The sequence below is a fragment of the Notamacropus eugenii genome, chromosome 3 (assembly GCF_028372415.1).
Source record: "Notamacropus eugenii isolate mMacEug1 chromosome 3, mMacEug1.pri_v2, whole genome shotgun sequence".
NCBI classification, from domain to species: domain Eukaryota; kingdom Metazoa; phylum Chordata; class Mammalia; order Diprotodontia; family Macropodidae; genus Notamacropus; species Notamacropus eugenii.
The window spans coordinates 361,708,099-361,729,980 of NC_092874.1; the positions used below are offsets into that span (position 1 = coordinate 361,708,099).

Below are 21,882 nucleotides of genomic sequence, written 5' to 3' on the forward strand. Positions count from 1 at the left end.
AACAATTGGCAGATACATGTTAATTGTCAGAGGAATTTGACGTATAGATTTTTTTCTCATTTAATTGCTTCCCTTCTTATCCTAAATAGGTTAGTTTTGTCTGTATAGAGGATTTTCAGTTTTATGTAACCCATGTTATCCATTTCATCTCTTGCAGTGTTATAATCTTGGCTTTATCCCTTGTTTAAAAATGCATTTCCTTCCCAGAGTTGTGAGAAACATATGATCTGCTTTTTCTTCTAAACCGTTTTATTTATTTATTTTCTTTACTATACTGAACTTTTTGTATTAAAGTAACATATAGAGTATATTATGGACTATGGTATAAGGGGTTGGTCTAAGCCTCATTTCTGTCAGAATGCTTTCCAGTATTCCCAGTAATTTGTGTTAAAATGAAGACAGTATATTTTTCACTTTATGGAATAGTCTTTTTCATTGATCTGCTACTCTCTCCTTCTTTTAAACCAAAACCAGATTCTTTTCATAATTGCTGTATGTAGTATTGTTTGATGTCAGGAAATACTATTCCTCCATCAGTCCATCATTTTCCTTGATATTCTAGATTGTCTTTTTCAGTTTTTTGTTTATCAAATATCCCCTTGCTAATTTGATTGGAATAGCATACAAAGCAAATTAATTTTGGTAGGATTTTTATTAGTAGTATTGGCATTACTATTAGTGTTAGTACTGGTATTAGTATGGCCCAGCTATGAGTACTGAATATTCTTCCTGTTTTATGGTTCACTTTGCAATTGAACCAATACAAGTCTTTTGTTTGCTTTGGTTGATTGTTACATTTTGCATTTTTTTTCCATGGGATTTCTCTTTCCGTTTTAACTTATTGGATTTGGTTGCTATATAAAAATGCCGTTTATTTTTGAGGATTTATCGAAGCCTGACTCTTTGCTAAAGCTATTAGTCATCTTAATAATATCCGCTGAATCCCTGTGATTTTCCTAATATGCTACCATATCATCATATCATCCCCTTTATAACTTTATCTTTATGACTTTAATTTCATCATCTTATCTTATTGGTGTTACTAGCATTTCCAGAATTATATTAAAAAATAGTAAGGAGAGTAACATTACTTGCTATACTCCCATATTTATTGGAAAAGTATCTACTGTTTTCTCATTGCATATGATACTTGCTTTTGGTTATAGGTATACTTTTTATGATATTAAATAAGTCCCCTCTATATCTGTACTTTGTAAGGTTTTTACCATCAATGCATGTTGTACTTTATCAAAGACTTCTGCATCTATAGAGAATTATGTGATTTGGGGTGTTTTCCTATTTATTGGGTGTTTTCCTAATCATTCTTGCACCCTTGGTATGAATTCTACTTTGTCTTAATGAATGATTTCATAGATAAATCAGGTTAGGCTGTTTGACAAGATTTGGTTTAATACAGTTTAATTAATATACATTAATGATATTGGTCCATATGTCTCCTGTGTGGTTTTTATTTCCGTGGTTTAGATGTTATGACTATAATTTCACAAAAGAATTCTGGTAGGGTACATTCTCAATTTTCTGGATAATTTGTGTAGCATGGGTACTGATTGTTCTTTAAAGGTTTGATTCAGTTAGAACCAATAACACATTGTTATTTCCTTTTACACCTTCTTCATCTCCCCTCCCTCCATTTTCTTTGTTGTGTGTCAGTCATAGAAATTCCAGTAGGCAAGTGAGAGAACATCGTCCCACAGTATGAATCCTCCTATCTCCCAGTTGTGTGGTTCACTGTTAGCTTTTGCTCTTCTCTTCGTCATGTCCTCTCGCCCCCATTTTCCTCAAAATCTCTTCCTTGTATCCGTTCCCTCCCACTCTTCTTATTTCCCAGGAGCTCTGATTCTCCTTCTCCTGAAGCAAGATGAATGAATGGTCTCTCTTAACACCAAGTCCTTGCAAATAGTACCCATTATAAGGTCCCTATATCGCTTGATAGAATGTTACCCACTCTTCTCTCATATGAAGATTTATCAGGGGTATCTCTTCCCACCACAGATACAAGATTTATCTTTCTTTTCCCCGCTTTCAACCGTTTCCTCTTCCTCTTTGGCCATTCTCCTTTAGATTCTCTTTTTCCTGAAAGTTCCTATGCTCTTTGTAACACATTCCAACCCCTCCTATATTTTTTAGTAGGTACAGATTATTCTGGTGTTGCTTGAATTTCTTTTCTTTCTTGTTTTAAGATCTTTATCCCAATTGCTTCCGCAACTAATTGTTTCTGAATTGGATTATTAAATTTAACCACTATGTGTCTTGGAGTTTGCACTCTCTTCTTTCTCCTCCTCCCTTAGGGACATTCTATGAATTCTTTCAATCAGAATTTCATTTTCTGTATTTTGGGCAGTTCTCCTCTATGATTTCCTTTATTATATTGTTTTTTCCTAACGTGTTCTTCTGGGAGACCTGCGATCTTTAGTTTGTGTCTAATATATCCTATCCTGTCTTCAGTATCAATATGTTTTGCTTGGATAGTGAGCATATTAAAAAAATATATTTCTTCTCTTCTAGATTGTCCTTTAATATATTTGTATTTCAGATCTATTTTTCTCTTTTTTTTTCTGCTTTGGTGAGGCTTGCCACTGAAGATTCCAGTTTTCCTATTCTATTATTTTTTCTGTGTAAGCCATAAATTTGACTCCCATAATTCTCATTTCTCTTTTAAAATTCTTAAGACCAGCTTGTTGTGATTCCATGTTCTCACATTCCATAAGCTCCTCTGTCTCCTCAAATGTTGGATCATTTTCCTTTGTTTTTCGGTATTTACAGATGTCTGAACTCTTTTCTTAGCTCTAGCAGCCATATTTTCTTTTGCTTTTAATAGTTTCCCTATTGACTTATTTGCTGCTGTTCATGGTCTTTAAGTTTTCATCTTCCTGAGATCTTTGATCTCTTCGGTTCTTTTTTCCCTTAGTTTCCCCTATTGCTCCCTTTATGATGTGCTTGGTTGTACATGAATCAGACTAAATATTTCAAGGTTATTTTTATTTAAAATGTTGCTAATCTTGTGTAATTGTCCTCCTTGTTCTACTTACTTTGTTCTACATTAGTTTGTATTACCTAAATTTTTTTGAAATAATGTCATTCCTTAAAGTGGAATTTTTTACCTTTACCCTCATAACCCACAATAAGTGCAGCCATTTAAAAATTGTCTACCAAGCAGTCTAAGCCATCTCTTTAGATTCTAGTACCTTTTTTCCCCTTTTTGTTCCCCCCCTCCATCCCACCCACATTTACAGGAACAAGAGATTTGATTTTTTTTTAATATTTATTCTCCCAGGAATGTCCCTCTGGAATAAATTCTCCCTCTCAGAACCCTCCCCCAATTCCCATTTTTATTTGATTTATTCCCTATTGAGTTTGATATATTTCTATAACAAAAGTATAAATGTGTTCATCCCTCCTGTGTCCATTGATTGAATTTCACTTGATGCCCATTTTGCCCTGTTTGTAAAGTTTTCTACAGAATCTTGGTTATTAGAAACAGTAAGTTCCATCTCCTTCTTCCTCCTTTTTAACACTAGGGTATAACTTTTACCCTCCCTTCTTTTTCCCATCTTTAAAACCCCAGAATTGTGGGCCGCAAAATTTTAATCTGCAACAAAAATCACTGAGATAGAACTTTGATCATGATCAGTCAGTTTATTAGGGAGACTGGTGGTCCCTAATCATTTGGGTCCAAGATCTTCCTCATGGTCAGGGCTAAGAGGCTTTCTAGATTTTGGGGAGTCCCTGGGAGGTTTCCCGGTCATTGGGAGATTCCTTCAGAAGCACAGAAACACCTATGATTGCCTAATCTTCAGAAGTAGAGGAGCTCCCATGATTGGTCATGGACAGTATCCATCAGTCACAACTGCTTTGTCAGCAGGCTTTTCATAGGTCATTAACTCTGGTCCATTAACTACAGGTCATCTCAGCAGGGGCTTTCCCTGATGCTTCAAACAAAGTGTTTGGCCAGCTGTTTCCTAGGGACCAAGGAAGTTGTGGCTTTGAAGCAAAGGTCACTAGGGAGTGGTTAGTGGTGATTCACAGGAATAGAAAGGCAAATGAACTTTATTTCATACACTACACTTGGAGGGGAGGGGAGAAGTAGCACACAGATAATTCCTTATAACTGATCTAACTAATGCAGTATGACCCTATCTGATAAATCAAATACAGTTAATATAATCATTGATAGATGGTGAATTAATCAATCTTAACTCTTATCCTGATGACATCATCAAGTAACATAACTAATTTAAACTTAATTCTATTCAGCTTAATTCAATAATGCAATCACTGATACCGATCAAATCACAATGTACAGAGTAAACACTGATTAAATGAGGTAGGTGTATCAGAATTATCTTCACAAAATGAAACCAATCCACCCCAGAGGACTTCAGTTTTTTTTTTTTTTTTTTTAGTTTTTCTTATTTATTCAGAACATAAGGTTCCGAAGGAATACTCACTTTGACTTTCCTGTTAGAATGTTAGCAGTACATCATTGCATAATTCCTTGTAATTGCTCAAATAAATATAAATTTCTTGGGTTTTTTTTTACCATATCTTTGATCAACCATATTAAAAAAAACTTCATCAAGGAAAAGTCACTATTGTAAGTATTCTATCTAGATTTTCAAGTATGGTTCACTTTCATGATAATTATTCTGCTGTGATTAAGGAAGGGTGAGGGAGAAAAAAAACTGCTAGAGCTTTCCTCCCTCCTTGCCCTTGTTTCCTCCATTTCCCATACTGTAACGATTGAAATCTGCCTCTTACCATTTGGCAAATTGTATTTTTTAAAGTGTCATTTTTCTTTGTATTTTTTGTTGCCTCTTTACCATGCCATTAATTTTCTTTTTTTTAAATTAAATTATTTTATTTGTTTTCAGTGTTTGATAATCACTTCCGTATATCTTAGATTTTTTCCCCCTCTCTTCCCTTCATTCCCCCCTCCCTCCCCGCTCCCTCCCTGAGACAGCATACAATCTTATATAGGTTCTGCACATACATTCCTATTAAATACATGCTGCATAGAAGAATTAAAATGAATGGGAGAAACCATAAAACAAAACAAAACAAAATACAAAAGAAAATGGTCTGCTTCTATCTGCGATCCAGTTCCATAGTTCTTTCTCTGGATATGGAAGGTGTTTTGCCTCAAGAGTCCTTTGGGAATTTTTTAAGTCCTTGCATTGCTGTGAAGAGCTAAGTCTACCAGAAAAAAATTCCTGGTGGTTGTTACTGTGTACAGTGTTCTCCTGGTTCTGCTCCTTTGACTCAGCATCAGTTCATATAAGTCTTTCCAGGCTTCTCTGAAGTCTTCCTCTTCATCATTTCTTATAGCACAATAGTATTTCATTACATTCATATACCACAGCTTGTTCAACCATTCCCCGGTTGATGGGCATCCCCTTGATTTCCAGTTCTTGGAAAGAGAGCTGCTATAAATATTTCTGTACATGTGGGACCCTTTCCCATTTCTATGATCTCTTTGGGATATAGTTCTAAAAGTGGTATTGCTGGGTCAAAGAGTATGCACATTTTTGTAGGCTTTGAGTTCCAGCTTGTTTCTTGACTTTGAACTTTATGTTAATATTGGACCTTGTTCACCTGGGAGTGAGAAAGCACTAGACCTTTTTATATTGCTGTTTTCAGAACTAGTTCTGGGAGTCTGAAAGTTTTCAGTGCCTCCAAGATGGTATAATATGAGGAGAGATGTGGTCACTTGCTCTCCTGGTGTATTTTCTGGTATTTACCCAGGAAAGGCCCCTGTTCTCCTGCAGCTCCCAGTTCTAGTGCTTCTCTCTGCCCTGGGACTATGACTAGGGACCCTGTTCCTTTCTAAAAAACCAGAAAGGCTCCTCTCTGCTCTGTAACTGAAGATGTTCAGTGGAGTTGCCACTCCTAGTCCTGTACCCATTGTCAGCTTAGGATCTCCTGTAATCCTTCTGACCACTGTCTGATTCCCTTCCCAACCCGGGCCCAGAGCTGCCAAATCAACTTCTGCCCTTGTGTTGCAGATGCCTCTGAGGCCCATGGATGATGGTGTTGTCATCACATGCACTCTGGGGCAGTCCCAATCCCGGTGTCATAGACCTCTCCTACCAACTTCTTAAGTTCTCTTGTGCTGGAAAAAATGGCATACTCTGACCTATGTTTGATGTAATGCTCTAGAATTCAATTTGACACATTATTTTAAAGTTGGTTGGAAATTTCACCTGGTAGCTTCCACTACTCTGCTGTCTTGGTTTTTTCCCTTTCCCCATCCCTCAATTATCTTTAATTAAATTTATCTTACATTATCTTTAATTTTATTATCTTCAATTTAATGGGGATTTAGTGCATACTGAGACCATAACAGATGGTGTCTTCCATGTGGAAGGTTCTAGGGTAACTACTTCCATGAAACTGGAGGACTGGAGCATACATGGACATTCATCCGTGTAGTTAGGAGAAGTTTTTGCCATTGGCCATGTAATTGGAATTGTCAGTGTTTTTGAAATGAGCTGATTCAACAATGAAGGGGGCCAGTTTGCTGGGTATGAAATGAAATCTCTGATTTGTTTTGAATTTCATTCATCTTAATATTAGTGATTTGGCACATTTTTTCATATGCTTATTAACTGTTTATAGTTCTTTTGAGAAGTATTTAATTATACCCTTTGATCCTAAGTTTCATTTAACTTTTTTCTTCTTTTCAGGATAAAAGTGATAACCCTGGAACAAGACAACTTTTTTTAATACTTGGCTGGTGGTCCAGAAATAAGACTCTTTGGGAAAAGAAACCGAGACAGAAAAAAGCATCTTAATTTTCTTTATCCAGTTGCCTGTATGAGAGACCAGAGTTTTAAGAAAGAAAAAAATAGCAGTCATCCTTTCAGGATAAATTGTACATTTATTGGGCTGAGAACAGTTCTTTGTGGAGTGTCTGGAGCCGCAATTTGAAAACTTCCTTGATTCTTATTTGCACTTTGGATCGTAAGCATGAGTGAGTTCTGGTTGTGTTTCAATTGCTGTATTGCAGAGCAGCCTCAGCCTGTGAGTATGAAGCAATATTAATACACATGAGATTAACAGGGTTTGGGGTGTTGGGGGCTGACTGTGAAGGAGATTCAAATTCTAAAACCAAGAAATGTCTGAATTTGCAGGACAGCTTTGAGGGGTCCTGTAGAGAGTGGAGCCATGGGTCTCTCCATAGTGGTCTAGGGGTAAAGGTAGCAGGGAACGGGCCCCTCCCTTGACTTCCTTTTTGCTCCCTAGACTTTGTAAAAAACCATTGCTATAATGAAAAGACTCTCATTGTGGAAGTCTTACCCGTTTTTAGTCATGGCTCTTTAAAGTCCAGTGATCCCAAAGTACTGATGACCAATGAGGGGGTGGTTTTAGGAACCTTTGTTTTAAGGAGGGGTAGTAAAGAAAATTGAAAACAATTTAAGAAATGCTGAAGCACTTCTTTTAAGATGTAAGTGTAAAAATTGCCTTTATGTGATCAAATCCACTTTTATCACAGTAATATAGTCTTGTTTCTCTGTAGAGCAGGGATTGTTTTTAAATTTTAAATAAATGTTTTATTGATGCTTTTTTTTTTTACTGTGATCTTAACAACCATCAAATGCAAATCTTTCAATCTACAAACAGGGGGAATATAGAAAAAAATATAAACTCCTCTTATGTGTAATTTGTTTTTTCTTAAATAGTTTGTTATTCAATATTATGTTATGTATAATATATTATACATTCTGTGTTATATTTAATTTAACATTGAATATTAATAATTTATTATTGACAGACAACAAATAACAATACTTTTCTACGTGAAGAGTAGAAAGGAGCACTGTAAATTAAACACTGAATCTTTATTACAAATAGCTCTTTTTTAAAAAAAAAAGCCTATGACAAATTCAGTACATAACTTTTATAGTTGTCTTCCATATCAGTGCTTCTCTCCAAATCTGTTTCTTTTTTAGATGTTTCAGTGACCCTCTTTTCTTTCTTTTCTTTCTTTTTAATCTCACTCTCACTTATGTCCTTTATTTCATCTCAACCCTCTTCCAAATGAAAAACTAACCACAAAAATCACCTCCTCTTTGAGAAATAAGCATGGCGAGGTAAGCACAACAGATCCACATGTTAGCAGTGTCTGAAAATGGATATCTCATTTTGCATCTTGTATCCATCACTTCTTTGGCAAGAAATGGGTAACATGCTTTCTCATTGATCCTTTGGTGTTGTAATTGGTCATTGCATTGATCAGAGCTCTTAAGTGTTTCATAGTTATTTTTCTCTATAACATTGTTGTCACAGTATAAATTATTTACCTGGTTCTGCCTGTTGCACTCCGTGTTAGAGGCAAGTAAAGGACTCAGTGGATAAAGCAGTGGACCTGGAGTTGGGAAGACCTGAATTCAAACCTAGCCCTAGACACTCACTCTATGAATCTGGACAAGTCAGTTCATCTTTGTCTGTCTTAGTTTTCTCAACTGTAACTGTAAAATGGTAATCTACCTCGCAGGGTTGTTGTGAGGATCAAATCAAGAATACTGTAAAGCACCTAGCACATATTAGATGCTTGCCACATATTAGATGATTAATAAATGCCTGTACACTGCCCTTTCTTTTTACTGATGCAAAAAAAAAAAATCACTGTAATTTCCTAATACCACTCTTCCCCTTGCAGAAAGCTCGCCTATAACAATAAATTTAGTTAAGAAAAACAAGTCCACATAATGTATAATTAGAAATTATCAGTGATCTCTCAATTACCAACCAAATGGCCTTGGCTTAATCTTTATCCTTCTTAATATCTTTGCTGACTGTTTTGGCCACTTTCTGCTCCTGGATGGTTACCTCTTTAGGGTGTGCTCCTACCAATCTATGATTTCTTCATTCTCCTTTACCGTGTTAGCATCAGTATCGTGGCTTTAATCTGGGGATAGATTCTGCCTCTGTTGCAGTCCCTCTTCTCTTCCCTCACTCGGTCACCTCTTTCACTCCCTTGGGTTTAATGGACATCTCTGTTCAGAGGGCTCCCTGATTTATCCATCCATCCTTGCTGTCTTTCCAGAGCTCTAGTTCCACATCATCTGTTACCTTGAAAATTGGCTGTTTGACAGACATCAAAAACTCAATATGTCCAGACTAAAATCATTATCTTTCCCCTGAATCTTCCACCCTTCTGAGCTTTTCCTTCTTCCATATAGGGCATTCTTCCAGTACCCTAGATTAGCGTTCTTCATGTCATCTCCAACTGTCCTCGGTCCTTTACCCCACATGCCTATTTAGTTGACAAGTCTTATTGTTCTCTACAACATCTCTTGGTTTAATCTTTCTTTTCTCCATCCATACAGCTACCACTCTTGTTCAGACCTTTGTCACCTCTCACTTGGATTATTTCAGTTGTAGCCAAATTGGTCTCCCTCCCTCAAGAAATCAGTTCCTTTTCAGTCCATTCTCCAGTTATTCAATCAAACAATCAATCAAATATTATTAAGCATTTCCTTTGTATCAGGCATTTTGCCAGCACTGGAGGTACAAAAATTATAGCCATCCCTAGTCTTGTGAAGTATTCATTTTATTCTGTGCAAGTATGACAGTGTCACTGTCTTACTCAATAAATTCCTTTTACCTCTAGAAGCAAACATAAACTCTCTTTTGCTTTTAAAACCTTCCACCAGCGTTATTACACATTACTCCACTTACCCTCCCTCTGTGGTCCAGTCCAATTGGCATTCATAGTATGCCTCATACATGACATTCTGTTTCCCAGATCTTTTGCCTTTAAACTGATACGCATACCTGGACCACCCTCCCTCTTTACCTCTGCTTTTTAGAACCTCTAGTTTCCTTCAAGATTCAATTTAAGCAGAGTGCCATATTCTGTATCAAGGGCTCTTAACTGTGTGTGTGTGTGTGTGTGTGTGTGTGTGTGTGTGTGTGTGTGTGCAAAATATTCCTAACCACATGAAAAAATGCTCCAAATCACTAATAATGAGAAAAGCAAATCAAAACAACTCTGAGGCTTCGTGTCACACCCTGACAATTGGCAAAAATGAGAAGAGATGTCAGAGTCAATGTTGGAGAAATTGTGGAAAGATAGGCACGCTAATAAATGGTTCTTAGAGTTGTGAAATTGTGCGACCATTTTGGAAAGGAATTTTGAATTATGCAAATAAGATTACTAAAATGTTCTTTGAACCAGAGACTGTTTACTAGGCCTATGTTCCTAGGAAGCCATTAGTAAGAAAAAAGTCCCTATACACTCTGAAATATTTATATAATCACTTTTTTTGTGTTAGCTATGAATTAGAAACAAAGTAGGTGGCCACGGATTGAGGAATGGGTAAACAAATTACGAGACATGAACATAATGGAACACTACTGTGTGGTAAGAAATGATGCATGTAGTGTATACAGGGAAACATGAAAACTGATGCAGAGCCAAGAAAATAATATACACAGTGATTACAACAATGTAAATGGAAAGAACAAAGATATGCAAAAAAAAAAAAACTAAATTTAACAAAATTTAAAAGATCAAGTGGGCCTTAAGTGAAGTGATATGAAAAGATACCCCTACCCTACTCTTTGGTGGAGGTGGGAGGTCCATAAGGGTTAAACATTGCACATTTTCATACTTTCTCAATGTATTGATCAGTTATTCTGAGATTTGTTTTTCCTCCCTAAAACAATAACAAAAAACCAAAACCTTGCTATTTCTCAAAGGGGATGGTTCTCATGGAAGGTGGTCATAAAAAAAGATGATATTGTTAAGAAATGGAAAGCATCAATATTTTTTTTTTAAATCTGCCTGTTCTTAGTATCCTTTACCCACATTTCAGTTGGGGAATGGTTTTCATTCCTGTAAATTTGAATCAGTTCCTTATACATTTTAGAAATGAGAGTTCTATTAGAGAAACTTGCTACAAAGATTTTTTTCCCCACCTAATTATTTCCCTTGTAGTCAGCTGAATTGGATTTGATTGTACAAAACTTTTTAAATTTTAGATAATTAAGACTGTCCATTTCATCTTAAGGGTTCTGCTGTCTCCCTTGTTTGGTCATGAAATCTTTCCCTGTATGTGCATTTGAAAGCATTTTCTTCTTTTTTCCTCTGATTTGTTTATGATGTGACTTTTTATATCTAGTTCATGCCTTTATTTGGAACATAAATGATGGGAGGTATTACTCTAAACCTGATTCCTACAATATTGATTTTAACAACCACTATGTCCTTACCCCAGATTTATTGGATTCATTGAACACTAGGGAAATAGATCTATTTGCATTTTTAAATGTTGTGGTATGTATGGTTTGAGATTAGATGCTGCTAGGCCTCTTCCCACTTTTTAAAAATGCTTTTGATATTCTTGACCTTGATTTTTTATGATGTCAGCTTTATGTCTAACACTTTATGGGTTCTAAAAGAACCCATTTGTTTCTTTAGATTAAATTTGATATTTTTTTTCCAGTTCTCTTAAGTAATCCTGACATTTTGATTGGCATAGCATTGAAAAATTTGTAAGGTTGGGTCAATCTACCTATGATCAATTAATATTTATATTTAGATGTATCTTTAATTGTATAAAAAGTATTTTTAAATTTTCTTCTTAGAGTTCCTGTTTGTGCTTTGGCAAGTAGACTTGCAGGTATTTTATACTGTCTAGTTATTTAAAATGGAATTTCTTTTTCTATGCCTTCCTGCTGGATTGTATTAGTGATATGCAGAAATGTTGATTATTTGTGGGGGTTTATTTTATATCCTGCAACTTTCTATAAGTAAACCATCGTATATTCTACAAAAAGCAATCATTTTGTTTCCTGTTTGCATGTTTCTTCCCTCAATTTTTTTGATCTTTTTCCCATAAACTAGCATTCCTGCTTTGCCCTTGATCTTATTAAGATAAAGGGACTCCATAATGGGCATTGATTGTCTCTCCAGTACAGTTAATGTTTGGCTCTTGGCTTTAAAAATATACTGCTTACCATATTAAGGAAAACTCCATATATTTTCTATTTTTCTAGTGTTTTATTTTTTTAGTGTTTTTTTTTTAACAGGGAGGAGCATTATGTCTTTTCAAAAGCTTTTTCCCCTTCTATTGATATAATCTTAATTTTTGTTCTTTTTATTAATATAGTCATTTCTGTTTAAAATTTTGCTGATATTAAACCAACCCTGTATTCCTGGCATAAATCTGGTCCTATAATAGTGTATAATCTTTGTGTTGTATTGCGTTAGTCTCTTTGTTATTACTTTATTTTAAATGTTTTCATCAGTATTCCTCAGGGATATTGATCTAGTTCCCTTTGATTATTTTGACTGTCATTGGTTTAGATATCAGCAACATTTATATTATAGAAGGAATTCCATAGGATTCCTTCCCTTTTTTCTTTTTTTTGGGGGGCCAGGTAGCGAGGCAGTCAGGATTAAGTGACTTCTTCAGGGTCACACAGCTAGTTAGTGTTAAGTGTCTTAGGCCGGATTTGAACCCTGGCTCCAGGGATGGTGCTGTATCCACTGATTCCTTCCTTTCCTATTTTTTCTAAACAGTTTATGTAATATTGGAATTGTGTGGTATTTAGACCTTTCTATCTGTCTCTCTGTGCTGACTTGGGCTGGAAAAATAACTTGCTGATTTTTTCCATGGGTTTCCTGATTAGGTTTTAGTCTGGTACATTATCTAGATTTTGTGAACAAGTTGTATTGGAGGAACTGGGCTGCTTTTTCTTGCTACTCAGCCATCTTGATTCCACCCAGTTGCTATATTGTACCCTCAAGCAGGTACCTCGTTACATTGTATCACAAGCAGGTGTGAAAGTGACGCAGTTCACTACCTTCTGTACCATGATTTCTATTAAATACATTCATGTATTCTGTGAAAACATTTTCGTATTTCCCAAGAGTGATTTGACTATAGATTTAAGACACTGTAGTAACCTTCCAAAATCTAATGATAATTTCGATGAAAATATGATAGCTGGTATTTATAACTGAATTAGCAGAATTATCGGGGGAGAGGATTATAATTTCTCTAGCTATGAAATTGCAATAATGGTCTTTGGAGAAGTTTTTATGATTCCAGCTTGAGGTTTCATTTATTCCTGAGGTTACATTTTTTTCAAAACAGTGATAGGATATACCATGTAACTTAAGGTGAGCAATAGAATTAACATACTTGTGTTAAAATTAAATTCCTGCCTTTGTTAATATTTTGTGGATTAGAAGTGCTGAGCCCAAAACAAGCCTTTAAAAATTATTTTCCCTTGCATCTGCTGAGTAATATTCTTTTTCTTTTGACTGCAGAAGATGGAAAATGAAAATATGTGTACAAATGATATAGAAAACTAGTCCAGTAGTAGTATCCAGTTTATTTCCCAGTTTTTTAGTATGTCACTCACTATGATCTTTGTGGTTTCTTGCCACAAATTAGACCTTTCTCACTCTGCTTTATGAGATTAAATGACCAAAATTAACATTAAAAAAAAAAAGATGATTAGCTAATGCTTAATTTATTTTTTAATTTTGGTTAAATTTAATATTTTTTCCCAAAAACATGTAAAAACAATTTTAAACATTTTTTAAAGTTCCAAATTCTCTTACTCTCTCCTCTCCCCCTCCTTAAGAAAACAGACAATTTGGTAATGGTCATACATATAGAGTCATGCAAAACATATTTCCATATTGGTCATGTTGTGAAAGAAAGCAGACCAAAAAGCAAACAACAAAAGAAAACCTCAAAGAAAAATAAAGGGGTTTTTTTTTAAAGTGTACTTTGACCTACATTCAGATTCCATCAGTGCTTTCTCTGGAAATGGATAGCGTTTTTCATCATAAGCCCTTTGGAATTATCTTTTAGATCATTGTATTGCTGAGAATAGCCAAGTTATTCCCAGCTGTTCATTGCACAGTAGTGCTGTTATTGCGCACAGTGTTCTAATTCTGCTTCGTTAACTTTGCATCCGTTCATGTAAGCCTTTCCAGGGTTTTCTGAGAGCCTCCCATTCATCTTGTTTTATAGCACAGTAGTATTCCATCACAGTCATATACTCAACTTGTTCAGCCATTCCCTAATTGATGGACAGGCATCTCCTCAATTTCCAATTCTTTTCCACAATAAGAAGAGCTATTGTAAATATTTTTGTACATAGAAGTCCTTTTTTAAAAAATCTCTTTGGAATATAGACTTAGTGGTATTGCTTGGTCAAATGGTATGCACAAGTCTGACAGTTCTTTGGGCAAATTGGTTTCCAGAATTCTTGAATTCATTCAGAACTCTACCAGTAGTACATTAGTTGTCTCACATTCCCTTCAACATTTATCATTTTACTTTTCTGTCATATTAGCCAATCTGATAGGTGTGGGTCGTGCTTCAGAGTTATTTTAATTTTTATTTCACATACAAAATCACAGAGCTAGGAAGTTTCTGAGACTGTATTTGAACTTACAGCTTCCTTTCTTATACTGGGTTTGTTCATTTTATTTGTGCAGAAGTTTTTTAATTTCATGTAATCAAAGTTATATATTTTTTAATCTTCTGTAGTTGCATCACTCTTTTATTTGGTTAAAAATTCATCCCCCTACCAAAGAAGTGTGTTTATTAACCTCTTTTTCTAACTTTTTAATGTCATATTCTTTAATATTCAGGTTAAGTATCCAATTTGAATGTATTGTGAAATATCATGTAAGAAGAGGGATCTGATGTTCAGTGAAGGATGAATAGAGATCATCAGCCATCGTGATGGGGGGCAGACTGCTTTTGGAAAGTTGAGGAGAAATGAAAAGATTTAAATTGGCTGCTTTGATGATTGGGGAAGTATAAAAGAATTACCTTGCTTCATTTGAGATCATGGAGAATTCATTCGTAGTGGGACCCAGTCAATAGAGTTTCATGATTCCCTCCAGTTCTGTTTATTAGCACGGGAGGAGGAGCAGAAGGATGGATGGTAGGAAAAATGCAAGATTGGATTTGGGCAACGCATGACTGGTGATACTGCAAGGTGGAAAGGAGTTTGAGTGTAAAAGGTAACGTTGAGTTGTATTCATTCACCAAGGGGGCAAGATAGAGAAGGGAAAATGCCTGGAAAAGAGGTGGAGGGAATTGGAGGTCATGGTGAGGTCACGGTGAAGAAGACCGGTGTTAGAACTTGGTAGAAGAGCAGAGGTAAAGATGTCATGATGGAAAATGAAGGTCAGATGACATAATTATGGACTTCATAGACTGGAGGTAGAACACTTGTGGCAGATGGCAAGATCAAAGCTTTAGTGTTTAGGTAAGGTTATGTGGAAGGTCAAGGGAACTGAATGAATAAAGGAACCAGGAAGTTGAGGGAGATCAAATGTATATTGAAGCCTCCTAATGTGTGGTAAGGAGTTAGGATGGAGAGAAATAACTGTACGTCAGGCACTGAACTCCTTGAGGAATGAGTAATACCCAGAGGGAAGTAGCTGGGGGTGGGAGGCGCAGAATAAATAACGTGATCAATAGAATTGGGTGATCAATTTGGATTGATTAGGCCTCAGAGGAGAAGAGATTATTTAGTGATGATGGTAGCAGGATAATTTGGACAGGAATGCTTTAAACAAAACATGAGTAAAAAGTGCATCTGGTATAGTTAGGGAAGCCTTGTCAACAGGAGGGAGCTAGATCTAAATGAATGCTTCTGGCTTAGGAGTGTGAAATGAAATGGTTTAAGATGAAAGTAAATTTATCATGTGGTTGGCATCCTAGAAAGTATAGTGGAAGGATGGGCAGATCTATAGTATCATGTTGCTGGAGAGGAAGTAGAGGTGAAGGGGATGGGAGGTAGGGAGGGGGTAGCATGAGGAATAAGGTTTTTACATAAGCAAGCAGGGTTCAGAATCATTTAATGACAGCTGTCATGCCCCCACTGAGTAGTTTTTTTTTTTCCAGGTTAAATATTGCCAATTCCTTCAACCTTGTGTGGCATTAGAGTATGCATTTGATTAATACAATGAATTTATGATTTTCAAATATATAACTATAATTATGGTAATTATTATTTAAATTATTTTAGTTTAAGAAATTATATAATACATGTATGTATGTATACATACATACATACGTACACATATTTGCATACACACATGTGTCTGTGGAGAGGGAGAAAGAATAGCTAGGTGGTGCCTGGGCCTAGAGATAGACCCAGGCCTGGAGTCAGGAAGACTCATCTTCCTGAGTTCAGATCTAGCCTCAGACACTCACCAGCTCTGTGACCCTGAACAATCCTTTTGGACTCAGTTTTCTCATCTGTGAAGTGAGCTGCAGAAGGAATGGCAAACCACTCCATTATCTTTGCCAAGAAACCCCAAATGGGGTCATGAAGAGTTTTGCAATAGCAATGGCAGATAGAAAGAGAGACAGAAACAGGGAGTACTAGGCAGCGTGATCATATAGCGTGTGTCATATGTTGTGGAATTAATGTCAACTTGACATTGAGCATGTTTGTTATTGGACCATAGACCTAATTCTGGATTTCTTACTTGAGAGAATGACAAAATTACTTAGAAAATTGATAGGCTTTTTTTTTTTTTTTACAATTAATATAAACAATCCCTGTGGGTTATTGCTTATAGAAGGAAACTTTTCATGAAAAGAATGAATCACTTTGCAATTATCGACAGTTACCACATTTTAAGATGAAATATGATGCTTTCTGTCCTACTTCACAAAAGTTGCTCTACTCTGGAATTCCCCTAGCTAGACCTAATTTAAGTCATGTTGCTAATACAGTTCAGCATCAAAGTGCTCAACTTCTGGAAAAGCTATATTGTTCAGTGAGAATATCCAATACTTCCCTATTCCAAGTCTTTGATTTCTTGAAAATAATGAAAAAAAGAACTGAGGAAATTAAACTTGTAATTCTTTCTTCACATGATTAATCCATATATTAATGTTTCATGTTTTCTATCTTGGATAGGAAATATGTTCTTCTTGGATCATTGATTCATTCATTTGTGTATTTCTTTCACTGATACATTTCACAACCAGGGCAGCTAGGTGGTGCAGTGGATAGAGCACCAGTGCAGGAGTCAGGAGGACCTGAGTTCAAATGTCACCTCAGACACTTGACACTCACTAGCTGTGTGACCTTGGGCATATCACTTAACTCCAATTGCCTCATCCTGGGTCATCTCCAGTCATCCTGATGAATATCTGGTCACCGGATCCAGATGGCTCTGGAGGAGAAGTGAGGCTGGTGACCTGCACAGCCCTCCCTCACTCCAAACAAAGTCAAGTGCAAGTCATGTCATTATTTCTCTGATGGCATGGTCTTCTTTGGCAACGAAGGACAAACATACACACATTTCACAACCCTTTCTATGACTTAATAGACAATGTCATGAGTTTCTATGGTTAAAAAAAACATCCATCATTCATTGAGTCACCCTCTTATAATGAGCAGGTATGAATTTTTCATAATGCTAAATAAATAAATCATAATAATAAATAAAATCAATACATACCTCATAAGGAAGAATCATAAATACTATAGGTCTCAGATATAGGAAAAAGTAACACATTTTGAAAGCAAATATTATACTTAACAGTTAAAAATGAATATTCTCTGTGTCCATTTTAGTTCTCCAGTTATTTAGATCTTTAGTTCCTAATTACTTTTTGAGAAAAAATTCCAGTGGTAGTTTTGAGTTTGGGGTATGGAGAAAAGAAGGAATGGCCCTTTTCTTATGCTGCATTTGCAAGGAGGAGTGGTATATATATGTAACAAAGATTACATTAATATTTTTATATTTTTTCTTTTTATTCAGAAGTATATAGAAAAGTTACCATTCATCAGAATGCCTTTTTCATGTGATTCAAAAACACCAGCTGTGAAAGCCAGATGTTGCTAATCCAAACGAATAGAACCTTGCCTTTTACTGAGGGAGATCAATGTGAGTCAGGCAAAGAAGTTTTATTAAATGTCTACTGTTGTTAGTCACAAGGGATACAAGGAAAAGCAGAAACATGGCACCTGCTCCTAGGGAGTTCCCACTCTAATGGGGTGCACACTATGCAGACAATTTTATGCATGCAAAATATATACAGGGTAAACTGGAAGTACTCTCCAAAGGAAGGCACTAGTATTGATTGGGATGGGAAAAGAGTCTTGTAGAAGGTAGGATTAGAACTGAATTTTTAAGAATTCCAGAGAAGCCAAGAAGCAGAGATAAGGAGAGGAAACATTCCATACATAGGAGAAGCCAATGAAAAGGCATGGAATTTGGAGATGGGATGTACTTACAGCAAGTAAGCCCATGTAACTGGATCATGTGGAGGCAAGTGAGATGTAAGTATACTGCAAAGGTCGGAAGAGCTTTAAATGCCAAAGAGGATTTTGTATTTGATCCTGGAGGTAATAAGAAGCCAGTGGAGCAGGTGGTGACATAGACCTGCCCTTTAAGATCACTGTGGCAACTGATTGGAGTACGGATTGAGGAGAGATCTGAGTCAGGAAACGAATTAGAATGCTATCATAACAGTCCAGTGTTAGGTGATGAGGGTGTGGGTATATGGGTAGACAGGGATAGGAAAGGAAGGAAGATAAGATTTGACAAAAGACTGGCTATGGGTTGAGTGGTATATCCACTACCAGGGAGGAAGACCACACATATAAGTCTACAGGAGGGAGCCACATCTCAATGAATGCTAGATATGAGTGAAATGAGAAAGGATGAGATTTAAGATGAAAGTAGATTTCTTAATTATGGAGCAGGCACTGCAGAGAGCACAGTGGAAGATGTGTATAGATGTGCAGAGGGACATTTGGGGAAGGGAGAGGAGCAGGAAAACAGGGTTAGGGAATAAGGTTAAAAAGTGCATTAAACAAAGGAGGAAGAAAGGTATATAGACCAAAGGTGGCCTAAAGCCCTCCAGCCTTTTCCCCGTCAATGAGATAAATAAATCTTGTGTTTACTGACCAACTTTCTTTGACAAACTTTCCATTATTGATCAGAATAATATCTAGAAAATATCTAAAAATTCTCTGTTTTAATTATGTGGTGATGAAGATTTAGAGGAGGTCCTGTAGATAAACTCTTTATTCATGCAACTTGGCATTTCATCCATAGTTTAATCATAGAGACTTACCAAGAACACTGGTAGATTAAGGGATCATTGATTTTTAAAAAAATGTATAGACAATGGAATCAAGGACACGTAACAGGATAAACAAAAGTTTAGCATGATCCTTTAAAAATAGTGTTAGAAATGCTAAAGAGAAAAATGAACTGAAAGTGATGAGGCAAAGTTAGGTCAACAAAAAGGTCTTTTTTGGTTGGATTTTTTTATCTTTATTGGGAGAAAAGGAAGAGTCAAAGAAAAGATGGGACTTTAGTTTGAGATGTATGGAATGATAATAACTGATTACAGAGACAGCAGAAACACTCCATTCTTACTGTTTCCATTTACTCAGCAAAGGAAGGCCACCCTTTACACTGAAAATGGCAAAACATACATTACTAACAGAGTTGATCCCCAGGGTAAGTAAATCCATGTCATGTGAGGTAAGCTAAGTCCGTGTCATATGAGTATTGGTTGAAGGAAGTGGGCATGTGTATCATTAGAGAACAGGAATCTGAGAGGACACAATACCTATTTGAAAGGCAAGCTGAAAGGCCTCCATTTAATGCAAGATTACTTCAGATTTTTTTTTCCACTGCTTCATCAAAGCACCCTGCTGACTAATACTGAACTTGCAGTACACTAAAATCCCCAGGTCTTTGTCAGAACAACTACTGTCTAAACATGCCTTCCCTGTCATATATTTGTAAAGTTTATTTTTTACGCAAAGACAAGACTTTATGTTTAAATCTAATTGAATTTCCTCTCAGCCTAGTGTTTTAACCTGTCAAGGTCCTTGTTGACTTGGTCTTCCAGGGTGTTAGCTATCCTTCCCAGCTTGGTGTCATCTTAAAAATTTCACAAGCATATTGTCTATTCTTTTTTCCAAGTCATTGATAAAATTGTCAAACAGCACAGAGCCAAGCGCAGATTCCTGGAGATCTCGTGCCATCTTAACATTAAACCGTTAGCAATTCCTGTTTGAATTTGGACATGCAACCAGTTCTGAATCCCCCTATATTATCATGTAATCCAGACCTCTCCATCTTCACTATGAGAATAGTATGAGATACTTTATCAAAAAGTGTTGTGTGCATAATGTACTTCCAACTATTTGCTATTATAAACAGTAATACTGTGAGTATGATAGTGTGATCTGTGTGTTAAAAGGTATAAACAATTTAGTTTTTTTATTATTTGTCTTCCAGAATGTGGACCAACTTATAGCTATATTGGCAGTAATGAGTGTAATTTATCTTCACAGATCCTTTAGCATAAAATTTTTCCATATTTTAATATTTCACCTGTTTCCTATGTAACCAAGGGGGGTGAGGAGCTTTTATTAAGCACCTGCTATGTGATAGGCATTGTGTTGAGCACTTTACAGATATTGTCTAACTTGTTCCTCAGGCCTCGCTATTATTATCTCCATTTTATAGATGAGGAAACTGAGGCAGACAGGTTGTCCAGGGTCACACAGATTTGAACTCATCTTTCTGATTCTAGGCCTGGCACTCTTATCTGCTGGCAAGTCAGTTAACCACCTTGGGCCTCAGCTTCCTGATCTGTAAAATGAGGATGGTTTCAGAAGTCCCTTCCAAATCTAGATCTGTGTTTCTTGATAACTCTGAGATGATGCCTCTTAGTTTTATTTTTAACGTCTGATTACTATTAATTTTGAACGTTTTCTAGTTGTAAGTGATAGTTTTAGTTTCTTCTTTTGAAAACTTTGTTCTTGGATCACATCATTAACAAATCTTGGAGAAACTGTTTTCTGCGATCTTTGCTAACCTGCAAAGGTAAAAAAAAAAAGGAATTATGCACCAGATATAGACTAAACAAAGTTGAATGCACAAGATAAGGAGAAGAAAAGACTGTATATAAATAAAGATCTCATGAAATAACATGGAAGACCTTAAGTACTTATGAAGTCCCACTCTGTGTCTCTAAGTCCTAATGTATACTGAGTGCAGTCAGCATAAGTAATCTCTTAAGCTTGGCTTTGAGGTCTTTCTGGGGGAAGGAGATCCTTATCTGTCCTAACATGTTGTTGACGCTGCTAAATCCCTCCTCCTTCTTTATGTGGCAGCAGATACTGATAATGCACAGCTGCTCAAAGGAAAAGAAAAAGTGGAAGATTCTGGCAACACAGAACACCAGTACACAATAGACTAGAAAGGACATTTTCTAAGTATGAGGAAAATGGAACTGGAAGTCCATGTGAGGCCAGGCCAGTTACTGGAGTTTACACTGGATTGGGGCCTGTGTCAGATTGCACCAATCCCATCCTCAGGGGTGTCTGCAGCACTGGAAAAAAGACAACCAGGATTGGAGAATTCAAGAAGAACGAGCAGTATTCCAGGGAAGGCAGCTGGAGTTTAAAGTTAGTTACAAATAGTTAAATGAAAAGAGAAACATAGAAAAATGGTTAAAAATGCAGAGAGGCAAGAACACAATGAACAAGTATTATACTATGAAGAAAAATGAGCCCAAATTCCTCAAGGAAAAAAGGACTATTGTGGACTCCCCAAAGACAAGAAGTCCGAAAAGAATAACAAGAAAAATATTCCAAAATATTCCTAAAATTAATAAAATGTGTTTAGTAAGATATTAGAAAGGAAGTTAATTAGAGCTCTAACTTAAAACCTATGGAATCCTCCAAATCTCCAAAGCAGACACTCTGAAAGAGAGGATGTGGGGGCAGTTAGGTAAAACGATGAATAAGAGTATTGTATTTGCAGCAAGGAAGACATGAGTTCAAATATCATCTCAGACATTTATTGTTTGACTCTGGGTAAGT

The 21,882-nt window shown here is 36.2% G+C and overlaps 1 protein-coding gene across 8 annotated transcripts in view; it reads left to right on the plus strand.

Annotated features, from left to right (window-relative positions):
* The window catches only part of CDC42SE2 (CDC42 small effector 2), a 166,471-nt gene that overhangs the window by 113,021 nt on the left and 31,568 nt on the right, over positions 1 to 21,882 (plus strand). For 4 of the 8 annotated variants that reach the window (XM_072597332.1, XM_072597333.1, XM_072597331.1 and 1 more), the window contains one exon: positions 6,705 to 7,041. The exons of 2 other annotated variants lie outside the window; for them this stretch is intronic. In XM_072597332.1, the coding sequence (XP_072453433.1) occupies positions 6,988 to 7,041 (54 nt within the window). In that variant the 5' untranslated portion in view covers positions 6,705 to 6,987. Of the gene's footprint in view, positions 1 to 6,704; positions 7,042 to 21,882 lie in introns of those variants that run through there. 2 more of the 8 variants (XR_011964449.1, XR_011964448.1) reach the window with 1 other exon arrangement.